Below are 18,856 nucleotides of genomic sequence, written 5' to 3'. Positions count from 1 at the left end.
TGCTGGAATTAAAGGCATAAGCCACCAGCATCCAGTGCTCTTCATTCTTCTGGAGGGCGGTACTTACAGGCAGTGATGAGTTTTCAATATGAAAGGTTTCGATTTGGATGAATATATAACAGTGGCATGAGGAAGTTTCTTACTATTCAAATCAGCACCTAAGAACAATAGTGTATTATAGTTTTAAATGACATCTGTTAATCAAATGTCAGTAGCACTAAAATAACTTTCTACATTAGTTACTAGTTTCTGTGGTGGTCTGAATGAGAAGGACATCCATAAACTCATACATTTGCATGCTTGTTCCACAGATGAAGAACTGTTTCCAAGAATTGGCCTTGTGTAAGGAAGCGTGTTGCTGGGGTGGGTTTGAGGTTTCAAAAGTCCACTTCAGGTCAATGTCTTTCTCTGGCTGCTGTGTGTGGATCAGGATGTAAAGCTCTTGGCTACTTCTCCAGCACCCTGTCTGCCCGCCAGCTACCAGGTAGGCAAACCCCAATTAATGTTTTCTTTTTACAGAAGCAGAACGAGAATGAAGCATCCTCATTGTCACACTTCCCACTAACCCACAAGCCAGTGTTCACAACATCCATTCATGCGGACCCAGGGCCTGAACACTTAACAAAAGGAACACTATGTTCAACAATGTTATCTGGATCACTTACTAGTAATTCCTTCCAGCCAGTTTCCACCGAGAGAATATCACAAATGAAACCTCTGTAGCACATAGACAGCTCTTCCTGTGTAACTATCATCACCACAAAGACCACTGATGTCATACCTGCTAACATCAAACCCAGCCCCATAGAACAAATACTTTAAAAAAAAGAAAATGGCTTGCCTGTCTCAAAGTTGTCCTGAAGTTTTCGTGGATGCAGCTTCTTTTCACATTTCTGTTAAAAAACACATACAGCACAGTCTCTTGTTATTTTTACTTATTAAAACCCAAGAGATACATGACCATACATGTCAAGAAGAAGAAGAAAATTAAACCAGGAGTCTAATCATCTTTCCCAGTGGGTTTCCTTAGATCTCAACTTTTAAACAATTTGGAGAATATATACCTATTTTATTACCTATCATGACCCAGAACTAAGGGCTGGGCACACTACAGCATAAAGCCTATGAACACAACTATGAACAACAACAATGTAAATTACCGTTCAAATAGTGGCAAGAAAGGAATGTCAATCACTGTTTCCTTCTGCCCCAGGTTGGCCTCAAAGCAGCCCAGGCCTGTCTGAAGCCTGAGCTCCTCTGGCCTCGGCCTCCTAAGCATTCTGCCAGCACACCAGGCTGAATTTTTTCACCATAAACATTACACAATGTACCCATATATTGAAACATATAGCGCCCCATAAATATCTACATTCTTATGAATCTACTAAAATATACAAATTTAATTAACATCCCTTAAAAGGTGTAGGTGAATACCCAGGGAAGGCAGGAGACAGTATCAGACCTCTAGGAGCTAGAGATCAAATCTGGGCCAGGGAACTGGACTTGCGGCCTCTGAAGAAGAGCAGATGCCCCTAACTATGGAGCCGTTCCTCCAGGCCCCTGAACAATGGGTTTCCAGAAAAAAAGATTGCTTGGTTTCACTATAGAGTTGTTTGCGAGGCTTTAAAATAAATGTTTAAAAAACCACACAAGGCAAAAAGCAGAAGTGTAGCCAAGTAACTATGGTGATATTTTATTTGTACTGAAATGTAATTTTAATTTTATGTTAATAAATAAAGTTGCCCTGGGGTCAGAGCTATTAGAGCCATAGCAAGAGCGTGGTGGTTAGAAGAGCTAGGTAGATTTCTGTGTGTTCAGGAATACAGCCAGTATTGGAGACATACGCCTTTAAGACCTGGAGGGCGGTACTTACAGGCAGTGATGAGGCAGTCATGTGGTTGGGTTTAGAACCAATGAGAAGGCAGAACAGAAAGACTATTTAAACACAGACAAACAGGAAGTAGCTCTCTCTCGGGGAAGCTAGGAGCACTGCAGGAGGTAAGATTTTATCTCTGAGCTCTGACCTCTCGGCTTTCTCTTTTACATTGGCTCTGTGTTTCTTATTTTAAAAAGACGATTGGTTACATCTACAAGTAACTATTCCAGGCCTGCAGTTAAGAATGGCCAACGGGTGTTTCAGGCTTTAGTTCATGAAGGCAATAGTGAAGAATTTAATTTTATTAAAATGCTATCATTAAAATTAATCAAAGAAAAATAAGAACGAAACCAACGTTACTGTGTCTAGACAACACTTGCTCCATTCTTAGGATGAGAGCCGTCCCCAAGTACTTGAGCCCAGAACTCCTACCATCAAGGGATTCTGCTGCTTTGCTGGTTGACTGTGAACTCCGTTTGTTCTCTTCTTTTGATTAGGTGAATCTTGATACTGCTTTCTGCCATTCCCTCTCATATTTTGATTCTATTTTTCCAGGAAAAAAGAACAGTAAATCTACAGTATAACAACACGAATATCCCTCTATGACTGTTTATCTCAACTGAATAGAGTTCATAAAGCACCATCCAAACGTTTATACATTGCTGTATGAATTTTTTTCTTAGAGGATTGCTTTGCAAAGGAATATCTCCTCTGAAACAGAAACAGCAAATGCATCAGTCCCTAGGTCTTTCCACACCTCTTGCTTTATCCATGTCTGCTCATAAACTGTTTATAAGGCATGAATATGGCAGGGTACAGGTCAGGGGTAAAGCTCACACAGAGCACACGGTCCCAGAGTCAACTCCAGCATGAAGACAAAGGAAAGGGAGTAGAGGCAGAACAAGCCCTAGAACCCCTGGGGGCCGCCGGGGACTGCCCTGGGAAGGCAGGCCAGGGCACACCGGCCAGCCTGCTTTTCTCTTTTCAGCTTATTTAACACTGGGCATGGGCATGGGGCTTCGAGTCAGTGTGGGGGACGGTCAGAGAACATCTTTGCAGACCCGGTTCTCTCCTTTCCCCTTTATATGGGTTCCAGGGCCAGACTAAGGTCGTGAGGCCAGTGCACAGTGTCCACACACTAAGTCATCCTGCTGGCCCGCACAGCTCTTAATGGTATAAATTAAATAGTAGGCACCAGCAGTTACCAGAAAATTATAATAAATAAGTGCCACTGAAAGAATAATCTTTTACAAAATAATGAACATTAGTGTTTTAAAAACTTGGGCCTTTAGTCTTAAGTTTAGACACAATCTTTTCAAATATCAATTTCTACTTCAAATCTTGAAAAACAGCTATTTGAGAGAACTGTGAATAATGAAGTTAACTATTACTTATAAAAATGTTTCTCTTCTTTCCACCCTCTCACTTGTAGAAAACACTAGGTAGTTGCTGAACTAACTGGTCAACAGCAACTAACTGAAATGGACAGATGGTGGAGCTCATGCCACCACGCTCTCAACGGAGCTTCATTCTCTCTTGGCAGGATTTCCTTTCCTGTGCCGTTCTTTAGGACGGACACCTCAGTGGCAGCAGACGGAATGTCTGTCAACACCAGCAACACTCACTCTGTCCCACACCAGTGGCTCTCCTGCTGCTGTTTCTCCTGGGGATCTGCGATCTTGTAGGAATGTGGGAGATCCTGTGCTACCACACCCAGCCCACTTTCCAAACACTTTAATTCTTTAAAACAGAAACTCTGTTGCCAACAAAAAGTAACAACTTTTTTTTTCTTTGTGTAACACCTCTGACTGCCCTTTGTACCTCCAACTCACGAGATGCACCTGCCTCTGCCTCTTAAATGCTGGGATTAAGGGAGTGTGCCACCACCGCCCAGTAAAAGTAACTACTCCTAAAGTCTCCACTACTTAGAGTCATAAATGCTGTGGATAATTGATTGATAAATAAAACACTGACTGGCCAGTAGCCAGGCAGGAAGTAAAGGCGGGACTAGCAGAGAGGAGAATTGAGAGAACAGGAAGGTGGAGAGGAGGAGACGCCAGCCTGCCGTCGTCCAGGAAGCATCATGTAAAGGCAGCAGGTAAAGCCACGGAACACGTGGCGACATATAGATTAACAGAAATGGGCTGAGTTTAAGAGTAAGAGCTAGACAATGGTAGGCCTGAGCTAATGGCCGAGCAGTTTAAATACTATAAGCGTCTGTATGTTTATTTTATAAGTGGGCTATGGGACTGCCGGGGCTTGGCAGGACCCAGAGAGAAAAACTCTAGCTACACATAAACACTACTTAGCACACTTTATGTGGCTGTGAATTTGCCTATGCTAGGCACATATCATAGAACCACACAATTTTCCCCCTTTGCTCTGCTTTATTTCACTTAGCCATTGTCTTCAAGGATCCCCTATACTCAGATGTCTCAAATGTATTCATTAGAGGCTAAAGACAGTCCAGTGCATGAACATACCACGTTTGTTCATCTGTCCATGTGCTGTGAATGAATCATGCTGTGATTAGCCCTAGCGTGCCGTTATCTGTTAAAGCTGTTTTATATATGCTATATATGGAGTGGGGTCGCTGAGTCATGTGATAAACTCACATCTAACTTGTGGGCAGCCACCAGGCTGTCTTTTTTCACACTGCCAAGAGCACACGCAAGGGTCCTGGTTCTCTACACCCTCACCGATAGCGCTGATTTTCTCTTCTGTTGGGTCTATTACCACAGCCATCCTGAGGCATGACTAATCTCTATTTCCCCAATGATAAACACTGCTGAGTCTTTTCTGCACTTAAAGGCTACCTTAACTTTACAGAAGTGTCTGGTCAAGTGTTTTAGAAAGGGCTTGAGTTTTACATAATTTTTTGGTGGCTACTGTTCTTGAGGCAACAATCTGGAAACCAACAAAACGTTCATCAGGTGCACAATAGATAAACTGTGGTATAATCACATACTCTATGATAGTGAAACCGATATAACACACTCTCACTTTTCTCTATAAACAGTAGATCTTAACCCAGAAATCGTCTTCTTCCAAGCCTTTCACTGGCAGCATACATAAAAAGGCTCAAATTGCACATCCCATTATTTACTAGGTTGGATTTAGTCCAAAGCTATGAAGGAGAATGAGTCTCAGGTCTGTTCAAGTCACAAGCTGGGACATGGGCAACTAACTGTTCAACAATTCAAGGCTCTAACTGCTACACATAACTCTTCATCTGAAAACGATTTCAAAGCTGAATGATCAAAGCATCTGAAAGACTTCCAATGTGACTCACTCACCTTTGCTTTGGAAGGGTCCGACGACGACGACGCTTCCGCATGGTTACTGTGTGGCTTCTGCTGCAGAGGCTGCCTGTGCTTCACCCACTGGTCACCAGGAGAACCTTCAGGAAACAGCTGCTGGTGGTGGCGGAATTTTGTTCGACTACGCCAAGGTTTGAAAAATAAGATGAGATTTTTCACTTGCAGTTCTCTGAAAGCCTGGACAGTTTAACCTACCAACTACATATTTTACTTTTTTTTTATCATCTACCTTTTCCCACTATTCCTTAAGTTATAAGGGCAGAAAAAATTTTTTTCAAGACAGGGTTTCTCTGGCGATCTTGGAACTCGCTCTGTAGACCAGGTTATCGTCAAGCTAATAGATCTGCCTGTCTCTGCCTTCTGAGTGCTGGGGTTAAGCACCAGCATGCCCAGCTTAAAGCACAAGATTTTCCCAGCCTTTTAGATGAGTGACGGGTGTTAATAAATATTTCTTACATTAACAATCTGCCATTTTCACCCCAGGCTTTTCTGAATTATTTATACCATCCTCTCCCTATAAGTAGCTATATTCTTTAAATGTAAAGACAGTTCTTTGTAAATTTTAATCGAAGCCACAATCGCACGAGGACATCTCTTTACCTCAATTTTTCCACAGTGGGTTTAGCTGGTGTGCTACCAGTTGAGGAAAAACCGTTGTCACTGTCCGAGGAATCTCCAAACCTTCGAGACAGCCAGTCTCTTAGTGGTCTATGGAAACATTACCAATTCATTAAAAACAAACAAACAAACCTGAAATAGCAGCATCAAGGACAGTTCCGCAGTTTAAGAAATGAACGTACCTGATAAAGGGAATGGCCATAAAAAACTTATTAGGTGCCAAGCCAAGCTTGGACTTGGGAGTCATATCATTTCTATGACAGGGCAATTTCTCAATGGAGAACCACTCAATGTTCTGAAACGAAACAATTGTTTAGTTGATTACTAGCAAGGAGTAGCTAAAATGAACTCCCTGCTTCATTCAACTGAGATTCTGTTCAGCAACCCACAGATATTCTTAACTTGTACATACCCTAATTTCCCTTCTGGTTTTGGGGTTAAATTTTGTGTCTTTTGGAACTCCTGGAATGATATATAAACGAGCAAGCTGGTCATTGATTCGAAGTTCAATGTAATCATCCTTACAAATATAGTCTTTTATATCAAAACCAGTTTCTTCGAAGACCTGGAAATAAATGTGGATAAAATATTTGATTTTAATCATTTGAAGGTAAGGCAGAAGGATATGAATTCAAGAGCAGCCAGTTACATAATTGAGACCCTGTGTCAAAACAAAACCAAACAGATAAAGACCTCAGCCTACATCTAATCCGTAGCTAGGAAACTAGGATGAAGCTCCTCCTTATGCTAATACAAGCAAAAATCAAACAGAGCAAATGGAGTAAACGCTAAGCAAAGGATGGCTAACACTGGCTATCAGGAAGACTTAACTGGCAGTCTGCTTTTAGACAGTGCTGCTCCAGTACACTGTAGTGCCACCTAGTGGCAGAAGGACAGACTGCAGCTCTAGCACTCGGAGTTTAAACACACTCAGAAAGGCAACTGCAGGAAGTCAGCCTTAGAGATCCCGAGGTTGATGGATTTAAACTGTATCTTATAGCTCAGGAATAAAGCTAGAATGAGTTTTGAGGAGAAACACATGCATGTCTTAGAAAAACCCAGGTTCTACATTTTTTTCTGGATTATTAGAAAGAAAAGTAACAGAAAATAGCTATAAGCTGAAATCTTTTGTCAAAAAAAATTTCCAATTTTCAAGCAAAAAGTGGAAAAGATGCCATTATAAAGAATGGAGCCAGGCTGGAGAGATGGCTCAGAGGTTAAGAACACTGGCTGTTCTTCCAGAGGTCCTGAGTTCAATTCCTAGCACCCACATGGTGGCTCACAACCATCTGTAATGAGATCTGGCTCCCTCTTATGGTATGCAGGGACATATGCAAACAGAACACTGTGTACGTAATAAATAAATAAATAAATAAATGAATCTTTAAAAAAAATTGTGTTGGGATTTTGATGGGGATTGCATTGAATCTGTAGATTGCTTTTGGTAAGATTGCCATTTTTACTATGTTAATCCTACCTATCCATGAGCATGGGAGATCCTTCCATTTTCTGATATCTTCTTCAATTTCTTTCTTTAGAGATTTAAAGTTCTTATCAAAAAGGTCCTTCACTCGTAGAGTTAGTGTTATCCCAAGGTATTTTATATTATTTGTGGCTATTGTAAAGGGTGATGTTTCTCTGACTTCTTTCTCAGCCCTTTTATCGCTTGTGTGTAGGAGGGCTACCACTGTGGAAATCAGTATGGCGGTTTCTCAGAAAATTAGGAATTGAACTACCTCAAGACCCAGCCATCCCACTCTTGGGCATATACCCAAGGAATGCTGATTCATACCATAAAGATACATGCTCAGCTATGTTCATAGCAGCACTATTTGTAATAGCCAGAACCTGGAAACAACCTAGATGCCCATCAACGGAAGAATGGATGGAAAAAATGTGGTACATATACACAATGGAGTACTACTCAGCAGAGAAAAACAATGAAAGCATGAAATTTGCAGGCAAATGGATGGAACTAGAAAAAATCATCCTGAGTGAGGTAACCCAAACCCAGAAAGACAGTCATGGTATGTACTCACTCATAAGTGGATTCTAGATATAAAATAAAGAACATTCAGACCACAGCCCATAGAATCATGGAGGCTATATATACAGCATGGAGGTCCCTAGGACGACTGTGGCTTATAATAAATTTCGGTTCTACTCAATTATTGAAAAAAAATAGCCAAATGAATGGAAACACATGAACTATGAACCAAAGGCTGAGGGGCCCCCAGCTGGATCAGGCCCTCTGAATAGGTGAGACAGTTGATTGGCTTGATCAGTTTGGGAGGCAACTAGGCAGTGTGACCAAGTCCTGTGCTCATTGCATGAGTTGGCTGTTTGAAACCTGGAGCTTATGCAGGGACACTTGGCTCAGTCTGGGAGGAAGGGACTGGACCTGCCTGGACTGAGTCTACCAGGTTGATTCCAGTCCTCGGGGGAGGATTTGCCCTGGAGGAGGTGGGAATGGGGGGTAGGCTGGGGGTAAGGGGAGGGTGTAAGAGGGGGGAGAATAGGGGAACCCGTGGCTGACATGTAGAACTGAATGAAAAAAAAAAAAACTTAAAAAAAAAAAATGGAGCCAGAGATATGCTTTAAAGTAGATAGTGAGGACAGATGAAGGTAGACATGGCCCCCCAAACGGGGGTGGGGGGGGCAGTATCTTGTTATTTTCACATACTCCTAGGAGTGTTTCGCTTCTATTTCTGTGTAGCACTTGCATGTCTGGTACTCGAGGAGACCAGCAGAGGGCACCAGATTCCTTGGGCCTGGAGTTACAGATGGTCGGCCCTGAGGAAGCACATAGGTGCTGGGATTCGAACCCAGGTCCTCTGAAAGAGCAGCCAGTGCTCTTAACCATCTCTCCATCTAGTTAAACCATGCATTCAAGTTTCAGAAAAGACTGAACTTTCTCCAGAGTCCAAAAAAAGTACATCTACATAAGGCTTAAGACTCGGCAGGTTAACAGCCACACTTAGGGCCAAGTGCGGGCACTCACCTCTCTAGCGGCACAGTCGTGGGGTGCTTCCTCTTTATTTACTTTTCCTTTTGGAAACCCCCAGCCTGATTTTGCCAGGTACCCCTGAACCAGCAGTACCTACAAACAAGCAGAAATAAATTCAGAAACAAACAAACAAACAAAATTTTCATTCCCACGTTCCACTCCCATACCGAAGGTACTTTTCTCTGTACTTCTGGTAATTACTTATCAATAAACTGTGCACGGCATTTGGCCTAATAGCTTCCAATAATATAAACATAACAGTGTGAAGAGACACACTTTGTCTATTTAAAACGTACTGTTTCAACATTGAACTCACAGTTCTTTATAGGAAGCCATGACAAGTGCAAAAGAATGAAGGTAAACCATCCAAAATTTAGTTCTTTGACGTTAAGAATCTAAGGATATTTTCAAACCTCAATTTAGCATTTCCCTAAAAACCTTTAGGTAACAGCATACTCACATTCTCGAGTGTCTCATCAAGGATGATCGCACCATAGGTTGGCACTCCCATTTTATATTCCTTCCATTCATCCAAAACTTTTTCCACATCTTCCCCTTGTGGCAGCAGAAATGGGCAATGACTGAAGAGTATAAATGTTAAGGAAACGACTTTTCCTTAGTACAGCCTAAGACGCTACAACAGGGAGGGGCTGGAGTGATGCTCAGTGGTGAGGAGCACTACCCACCCTTCTGGAGGGCTGGCATCCAGCTCCCAGTGCCCACCTCTGCAGCTCACAGCCAAATTATGTTACTGATAATCAGTCCTGGACTCCCGAGTTAATGAATACGAAGGCAGAAACTGTGTCTCAAATACTCATCGGTGAGTCAAATCCACACCAGAGGCAGCACACTAAAAATGACATCATCGGAGAAGTGCCTGCACTCAGCCAAAAGAAAGGAACCGCCGGGAACACAAAGAGTTAATGTGCTAGAGTAAGATACGGCATAAGGTACGCATTACATTATGAAGTTCCTTACCACATGTACATGTATTTACTTCATAATTGTTAATGTTAAAGGTGAGGGCTTACTAAAGTTTATAAAGGGAAACTTGGGTGTCACTTTCAGAAGAAATTTAAGTATAGACCTAAAAAATAGAACAGTGTAAAATATTAGAGCATAAATTTACAAACAAAAACAATCTCAAATCTTAAACACCTGCACCCACTGCATATCTCCCAGCACATACACACACACAATTAAAAAGTAAATAAATAAATATTTTAAAAGATATTTATATTTTAAAATATAAATGGCTCTATATATACAATAAAAATTCTCAGCTGGGCTGTGGTGGCACACACCTTTAATCCCAGCATCGGGAGGCAGAGGCAAGCGGATCTCTGTGAGTTCGAGGCTAGCCTGGTCTACAGGGTGAGTTTCAGGACACCCAGGGCTACACAGAGAAAGAAAACCAAAAGAAAAAAAATTTTGTGTTGTAAAGTCATCACTTTAAAACAAAAACAAAACACACACACAACATTCTTTCATTTTTTCTGTAAACTGATTCCGCTTCCCCCAAAATAAAAGTTTAACACAAACAAAACAAAAACCCAAGCAAACCTGGTCTCTCTCTCTCTCTCTCTCTCTCTCTCTATATATATATATATATATATATATATATATATATATATATATATATATATATATATATATATATATCCGGCACATAGATACCATTCAGTTATTTAACAAAGCCGAGAGATCCTTCTCAACAAAGGTTCCTTCCCCATATAACTAAGTGAAAAGAAAAAACTGCATCTAGTTTTATATCTATAACACACTAAGGTTATGTATAAAACTTTCATGCATACTCATGAGCAAATTCTTATTCAGAAACCCAAGACCAACTGCTGTTTTGGAAAAACCGTAAGTCTATACAAGATGACATTTCTTACATTACTGAAATGTACACTGATTAGGAATGAATTTTACTTTGCTTTATAAATAACTAGCCTATTTCTGGGACAGTTCTGGTTTTTATTCTTGGTATATAATTTAACCAGGTGATCAGATCAAAGAAGGTTTTCTTCCTTTATAAGACACAGCTTAGTCAGATGTAATGGGACATGCCTTTAGTCCCAGCACTTGGGAAGCAGAAGCAGAGGGATCTCTGAGTTTGAGGCCAGCCTGGTCTACAGAGTGGGTTCCAGGACAGCCAGGACTACATAGAAAAGTCCTGTATCAAAGACAAACAGACAAAAAAAAAAAAAAAAACAGTTAATGTAATAGTTACAAAAAGATTTATCTGAATGTTTAAGATTATAAAATAAATGGTCTACATGGCAAAAAATGATGGATTGCTATATTAAATGTTTTTAGACTTTAGAAATAGGATAGAAAGATTTTAGACAATGCAATTTTAAAGGAGATGCAGTTTCCTGTATAGACACAAGCAGGGAGTGAGCAGACTTGCAGAGTTGGAAAATTCTAGAGAGCTCAAAAAATCACCTACTTTGTGCTAAGCACAGAGGGGTTTTTTTGTTATTGTTGTTTTGTTTTTTTGTTTTGTTTTTTGAGACAGGGTTTCTCTGTGTAGCTTTCTCACTCTGTAGACCAGGCTGGCATTGAACTCACAGAGATCCACTTAGCTCTGCCTCCCAAGTGCTGGGATCAAAGGAGTGCGCCACTGCCGCCTGGCTAAGCACAGGGTTCTTGTAGGCGATATTGGAAGTGGATGAAGGAAGGGTAATGGTGGGGTAGGGGATCTTAAGTCTTGAGCCAGGTGATTTAACTTACTCCATAGATACAGTTCTTAACCATTCAGTGTGTGTTGCAGTGAATTTATCCCCATGAGATCAGTGTCTGAACTAGCCTTAGAGCAAGTACAACTGACCTGAAAGACCAAGCTAAGCTCCCCGTCACTCTCCAGACCATAGTAAAATAAGGGATTCCTGAGCTCTGTTGAAAAGGGATAGCACACTGTTCTGGAGACATTAACATGGCAAGTGTTGGAGCAGAGGTAACCGCCCATCATGTGAAAATGAAATCCAAGGTGTGTTTGGTTGGTGACCTGAGCCATAGGCAAGCACTAGCACCCAAGACATGAGTAGGCGTCTGAGCCATGGGTCTAGAGCTCCAGAAAGATCACTGTCAAAACAAGTGCGCAGGATACTTGACAGAATAAATGTGGAGAAGTTGAGGATTAGGCTGAGGACTGCTTTTGCTAAAGGTTGGTGACTGGTTCTGTACAGACAGAAAACCTTGCTTTTAAGAGTTAGAACAGCCGGGCGGTGGTGGCGCACGCCTTTAATCCCAGCACTGGGGAGGCAGAGGCAGGCGGATCTCTGTGAGTTCGAGGCCAGCCTGGGATACAGAGCAAGATCCAGGAAAGGCGCAAAGCTACATAGAGAAACCCTGTCTGGGGGGGGGGGGGGGAAGAGTTAGAATCTAGCTGTGGAAACGTTATTAATAACAAAGTCTTTTGTTTTGTTAAATTACATACCAAGAATAAAAAACAGAACCGTCCCAGAAATAGGCTAGTTATTTATAAAACAAAGTAAAATTCACTCCTAATCAGTGTACATTTCAGTAATGTAAGATATAAGAATACAACAAAATTGCATCACATTTCTATTTTCATTACATGTTATCTGGAGGTTTAAAAAATTCAAAGAAAAGCAAATGGAATTTTGCGCTAAAATATCTTATTAGAAAGAATGAAAGGCGCCGGGCGGTGGTGGCGCACGCCTTTAATCCCAGCACTCGGGAGGCAGAGGCAGGCGGATCTCTGTGAGTTCGAGGCCAGCCTGGTCTCCAAAGCGAGTTCCAGGAAAGGCGCAAAGCTACACAGAGAAACCCTGTCTCGAAAAACCAAAAAAAAAAAAAAAAAAAAAAAAGTTGCTCACAACTGACTTCTAACTCCAACTCCAGGTATCAGATGCCCTCTTCTGGCCTGGAAGCCAGAGCCAGATACACTGGCAATCACCATAGCAACAAAAGGATATCAGCTTTGGCAAAGTCTCTTATCCCACACTGAGGTAATCCTGGTGTGTTCTGCATGTAGAAATCCAAGTAAAACCAATGGGCCAGTTCGATCTGGAAGCAAACTCGGATTGCATTGTCTCTTTCCTCGCTAGGAATATGCAAAATAAATCGGCTGTGGAAAAAAAAAACACACCAAAAGTTATGCTCACAAACTATTATGGTTGATCTTAATATATTTACTCCCTTATGCTGCCCACCAACTTAGAAAGGAGAGGAGAGCAGTATCTGATGGGAAGTGCCCAGAAGAGGGTCCTTAAGAGCTGGGTGTGGTGGTGCAATGCCTGCAATCCACCACTAGAGGGACCGAGGCAGGAGGATTGTGAGGATAACAGTGGCTTGAAAGAGATTTGCAATAGAATCCTTTAAAGGGTTGTACAGCTACTGTTCACAAATACAGAAATTAACTTTAGAGCTTCCTAGCAAATTAAAGCATGCGAAGACACTACAGGGATTTCCTCCTCCAGAAAGGAAGACTACACACAGTGTCTCTGTAATTCATTAGAAGTGCATTGCATCGACTTAGTCCCCTTCATATAAACATGAGACAGCTGAGGACGAAGAAATGGGTACTTCCATTTAACACACCGGACTTCCCAAGAGCACAGCCACAGAGCCTTGATTCACACTAATTCCAAGGATTTACTTTTTCAAATCCCAAATTGCCTTTTTCTTTTTTTTTTTTTTTTGTTTTTTTTGTTTTTTTGCCAAATTGCCTTTTTCAAACACCAAGAAAGGAGGAAAAGGTCTGCATGTGTGCTTTTTCTACAGAAACACCCAGTAGTTGCATAAACGCGATGGAGATAAGAGTTGTCTCATTTTAGTGAGGCACACAGGTTAGAAACACCAAACCAACTGAACGTGGATGACAGCAGTCGTGGAACTAATTGATTCTTTCACAGTTGAGATGTGGGGACTCCTTTTTTTCTTCCAGCATTAGAAACAAATTCAACTAAATGAAATAAATGTGCTGGCCGTTTGGATCATTTTAATTAAAAGAGCTACCATGCAACTAATGAGGCGCATATAATTATTTACTTGCTATGATGCCAAGTGATATTTACTTCAGTTCTCAAATTTCAAATCAAATAGAAAACGTTTAAAATTACATCAATGTCACATGCAAATAAGAAATCAACAACAGCACAAACATATATGCATTTCAATATAAAAAGATAATGACTGATAGAACTGTGAGAGACTCTTTCTGTGTATAAGGAAGCCTAGTTCTTAGACCTTGAAAAGTGCACATATCCTATCCCTCTTCTGGTCTACCTCACGAACTCCTAACTCACTGTCAGGGACTCACAAACACTACCTCCACTCTGCAGGTGCACAAGACTCCTCTGAACACAAACACTTTTAACAGGGCCTCAGACCTTAGCACAACTGACTCCATGATGGAAGTGCCATTCAGGCCATAAAACTCAGCACATAGACAGCACCACCTGCCAAAACTAAAACAAAGACCTAATCCACCTAAGTCCACAGAGTTCTGGGAAAGTCTCAATATGCACTAACTGCATTTTAGCTTCTGTAGTTTTGCTTCTGGCTAATTGTTTTTGTTAACTGAAGTATGTCAACCCAGAATGCGGTTTTTTGTTTTTTTTTTTTTTAAAGATTTATTTATTTATTATGTATACAGAAGAGGGCGCCAGATCTCATTACAGATGGTTGTGAGCCACCATGTGGTTGCTGGGAATTGAACTCAGGACCTTTGGAAGAGCAGTCGGTGCTCTTAACCTCTGAGCCATCTCTCCAGCCCCCAGAATGCGGTTTTTGTGCTTAAAAGCTCACCCTTAGCCGGGCGGTGAGCTTTAATCCCAGCACTCACGCCTTTAATCCCAGCACTCACGCCTTTAATCCCAGCACTCACGCCTTTAATCCCAGCACTCACGCCTTTAATCCCAGCACTCACGCCTTTAATCCCAGCACTCACGCCTTTAATCCCAGCACTCACGCCTTTAATCCCAGCACTCACGCCTTTAATCCCAGCACTCACGCCTTTAATCCCAGCACTCACGCCTTTAATCCCAGCACTCACGCCTTTAATCCCAGCACTCACGCCTTTAATCCCAGCACTCACGCCTTTAATCCCAGCACTCACGCCTTTAATCCCAGCACTCACGCCTTTAATCCCAGCACTCGGGAGGCAGAGGCAGGCAGATCTCTGTGAGTTTGAGGCCATCCTGGGCTACCAAGTGAGTTCCAGGAAAGGCGCAAAGCTACACAGAGAAACCCTGTCTTGAAAAACCAAAAAAAAAAAAAAAAAAAAATAAAAATAAAAAATGGTCAGCTCACTTAGTTACTAGTTCATCAAGCATCTAGCCCTAATAGCCGAACGTATCACATTCTGTTAAAAAAGATCAGTGTACAATAAGATTTATGAAAGAGAGTAGCTTACATAAACTCACTGGAACCCACCACCTTGAACCCTGAACAGTTGCTTAGCATACCACTGACACAACAAAATGTAATTACTCTGTGAACAGAGCCACACTGCAATCACAACAGCTGATATCACCTCTTCAAATGATGCAATCCTAGGTAACATGCAGACTGGCCCAAGTACTCCTAGGAAGGCTACTTGCAGACACATGTAAAACAGTGTAAAGTTACCCCTGTCGACTTTCATCCTTATTAACCCACGCAAAACCACTCACTTTCCCAAACTGTAGTTTTCCAAACTACAAAATGTGCATCTGTGAAAATAACAACAAACCTCGGAAACATAAAGAAAATGAAGATCACAACCCTCTAATCCCAGGTTAGAATCAAATCTTTAGTGCTTTATCCACATAGACACATTATATTTTCTTACCATTTGGGAATTTGGGAATAAAGAAAATAAATTCCTTGTAACTTTTATGGATTCATGTGAATATACCATATGCCTAAAATTGTAATTCTCCCAACACCAAAGAATTACAATGACATCCTTAAAAAAAAAAAAAAAGTCAGATTAAAAATGTATGCATGTTAGCCGGGCGGTGGTGGCGCACGCCTTTAATCCCAGCACTCGGGAGGCAGAGCCAGGCGGATCTCTGTGAGTTCGAGGCCAGCCTGGGCTACCAAGTGAGTTCCAGGAAAGGCGCAAAGCTACACAGAGAAACCCTGTCTCGAAAAACCAAAAAAAAAAACAAAAACAAAAAAAAAAATGTATGCATGTAAGTGTTTTGCTTGCTCGTATGTATTATGTGTACCATGTGCAACTCTGGTGCCCACAGAGTTCCGAAGAGGGAATCAAATACCTTCTTGGAACTGGAGTTACAGATTGCTGTGGTGGGACTGCAGTAAATGCTAAGAGCTTATTAACTATACAACCAATCTATGTATTCTCTACATGTACTTCCGCAACGTTTAAAATGCCTGCTTTGACTTTACATTACATTCACGGGGGTGTAGAGGAAAAGGAACATTTCAAATCTTGACTTTCAAAATTAGGATAAATGTGTCACTGTGTAAATTAATCTTCAAATCTGTCCAGATGAAAATGGAAATCACTGCCCCTATTACAGAGTTGTCTCAATACGCGTGAAGGAAACACCAGCAAACACTCCACAAAGCATATTTCTTTCCTTAAAATTAAATATAATCAGTGTGAAGGGCTGGAGAGATGGCTCAGCATGTCTACTGCTCTACGAGGATGCAGGTTTAGCGTCTAGCACGCACTTAAAGTTGCTCACAACTTGCCGGGCGGTGGTGGCGCACGCCTTTAATCCCAGCACTCGGGAGGCAGAGCCAGGCGGATCTCTGTGAGTTCGAGGCCAGCCTGGTCTCCAAAGCGAGTTCCAGGAAAGGCGCAAAGCTACACAGAGAAACCCTGTCTCGAAAAACCAAAAAAAAAAAAAAAAAAAAAAAAAAAGTTGCTCACAACTGGCTTCTAACTCCAACTCCAGGTATCAGATGCCCTCTTCTGGCCTGGAAGCCAGATACATTGGTGCCCCTTTCCCTCCCAGGCACGTAATTACAAAGAAAACAAATCTTTAAAAAAATAAATTAATTAAAAAAGCAAACAGCTGGAATGTGGCACAACCACGGTTTCACACTTAAAGCACATATATAGTGACCAGAAGTGAAGACAGCGCCAGCATTCACAATCTAAATTATTTCACAGTCCAAACGCAAGGCGACGACTTGGTAACAATGTACCAGGAACTTTACTTCGACAAAGAAGGAAGTATTATGAATGCGGTTTTGGCTGGCTGCAATCATTGCCCACAAGAACACAGAAACCCAAGGGAGTGAAAATTTCCTTACATGTAGGAGAATCAAAAGATTAAAGCGAAGGGACTGTTGGATTTTCCCTCTGGTTCTCAAAGATAAATCCAGAGGGAAAGGGAAAGAATAATTCTCTACAGAAAATGCCACAGGAGAACACGCAGAGAAGAAAGCTTGAGTTTGAAAATTGCTCCCTGCGTAGATCCAGGTACCCGAGATCATAAAACTGAAATTAAAAGAGTGGGCTCCACCTACGGAATCGGAGAAAGAACGAAGAGAGGAGGAAGAAAACCATAGGTTAAAGTCAGAGGCAAAGAAAAAACAAAACAACAACAACAACAAAAATAAAAATAAAAAAACACCCCACACACTTCAAAGAAGGAACTGGGCCGAAAACCGCTAGGGATTCAGGTTTGGGCAAAGGAGATTCACTTGCAGGAAAAAGCAGAATAGATGAGGTAAAAATGAGGAATTCTAGTGCTCCAGGATGTAGGGGATAGACATCAGAGAATGAAGGGGCGTCGAACACCAGCAAGCAGGGAGGGCGCAAAGCGGGACGGGGGAATGGGGGAGAGCCGAGGCCAGGACCGCAAAGTGAGACCCAGGGATGGGGACAGAATCGAGGCCGGGGTGCAAAAGACCCGGGGATGGAGTAAGAGCCGAGACCGGGGGCGTAACGCGGGACCCGGGAATACGGGAGAGCTGGGGCTGAAGACGCAAAGTGGTACCCGAGAATGGGGGGAGAATCAAGGCCGCGGGGGGGGGGGCACAGGGGGAGGAGAGGGACCTGGGAGCATGGAGAGAGAGCCGAGGTCTGGTCTCAGTGCTGAGACCCGGGACTGAGACCCGGGACTGGTGGAGAGCCGAGGCTGGGGTGCACAGTGGGACTGGGGAATGGGGAGGGAGAACCGAGCTTAGGGGCGCAAAGCCCGACCGAGGTCGGGCACTCTGGTAGGCTGAGGGAAAGCGGAGGCGGATGGGTGAGCTGCCAGTACCTGCAGAGATCGTCCAAGACGCTGCCGGGAATCTCCAGGCGTTTCGTCTCCATGCTGAGGACCCGCAGCAGGCGCAGCGCATCCCAGGTCCGCGCAGCCGGCACCGTAGAGCAAGCTGCACTGAGACTCCGGCCCGAGTACACTGGAACCTTCTGCCCGGACCCCGAGGCTGGGCGGAGGCGAGGGGCGGAGCCCGGGGGCCACGCCCCCTCCTCTGGAAAGGCCCAATGCGAAGCTGCGGGACTCACGCCTGCGCGCGCCTCGCCAATGAGACGTTTGTTTATTGGTCCGTGGGCTCCAATCAGTCTTCAGGCTGCTGAGTTCCTGCTCCGAAGATCAACTTCCCGCCGCCTTTGACTGAGCGCACGCCGCGGGACTTTGCGCCTGCGTGTCCTGTGCGCCTTCTACTACACTACTAGGAAGTTTTGAGCTCCTCATCTTGGACACCTCCCCTCCATATACACGCCCCAACATCTCAGGCTTGTCACAGTGGCTCCAGCCTTACCATAACCGACTGAACGGGCACTCATTTCTTGGGAGACAAATCCCCAGAGCACCTATTAAACAGAAGCGATTATCCGCGATTGCTCTCACCAAGTATTCTGCTCACAGGCTCACCACCGATTTCATTACTTCTAGGCCAAATGCTGTACCCCTGAAAGAAATAGTAATCCCATTTTTGTATGCATATAGGGTCTCGCCACGTAGTCCGAGCTGACCTTGCACTCACAGTCCTCCAACCTTAGCCTTCTGAGTGCCTCCCCAGGTCCCACCCCCACACAAGACACCTCCTCTGTCACAGGATCAGTTTGTTCTACCATTTAATCTCTCTTTT

The 18,856-nt window shown here is 42.9% G+C and overlaps 1 protein-coding gene across 2 annotated transcripts in view; it reads right to left on the bottom strand.

Moving 5' to 3' along the window:
- The window catches only part of Dcp2 (decapping mRNA 2), a 28,741-nt gene extending 10,540 nt beyond the window's left edge, over nucleotides 1-18,201 (bottom strand). The window contains exons 1-11 of one of the 2 annotated variants that reach the window (XM_042263724.2): nucleotides 18,022-18,201; nucleotides 12,769-12,920; nucleotides 9,282-9,409; nucleotides 8,816-8,914; nucleotides 6,227-6,379; nucleotides 5,997-6,109; nucleotides 5,797-5,904; nucleotides 5,173-5,317; nucleotides 2,309-2,419; nucleotides 842-893; nucleotides 68-158 (exon numbers count right to left, since the gene is read on the bottom strand). In XM_042263724.2, the coding sequence (XP_042119658.1) occupies nucleotides 68-158; nucleotides 842-893; nucleotides 2,309-2,419; nucleotides 5,173-5,317; nucleotides 5,797-5,904; nucleotides 5,997-6,109; nucleotides 6,227-6,379; nucleotides 8,816-8,914; nucleotides 9,282-9,409; nucleotides 12,769-12,920; nucleotides 18,022-18,074 (1,205 nt within the window). In that variant the 5' untranslated portion in view covers nucleotides 18,075-18,201. The remainder of the gene's footprint in view (nucleotides 1-67; nucleotides 159-841; nucleotides 894-2,308; nucleotides 2,420-5,172; nucleotides 5,318-5,796; nucleotides 5,905-5,996; nucleotides 6,110-6,226; nucleotides 6,380-8,815; nucleotides 8,915-9,281; nucleotides 9,410-12,768; nucleotides 12,921-18,021) is intronic. The other variant, XM_006977670.4, reaches the window with a different exon arrangement.
- Nucleotides 18,202-18,856: the final 655 nt, after the last annotated feature.

Source organism: Peromyscus maniculatus, chromosome 19, assembly GCF_049852395.1.
Source record: "Peromyscus maniculatus bairdii isolate BWxNUB_F1_BW_parent chromosome 19, HU_Pman_BW_mat_3.1, whole genome shotgun sequence".
Taxonomy (NCBI): Eukaryota; Metazoa; Chordata; class Mammalia; order Rodentia; family Cricetidae; genus Peromyscus; species Peromyscus maniculatus.
This window is presented reverse-complemented; position numbering and strand designations above follow the sequence as displayed.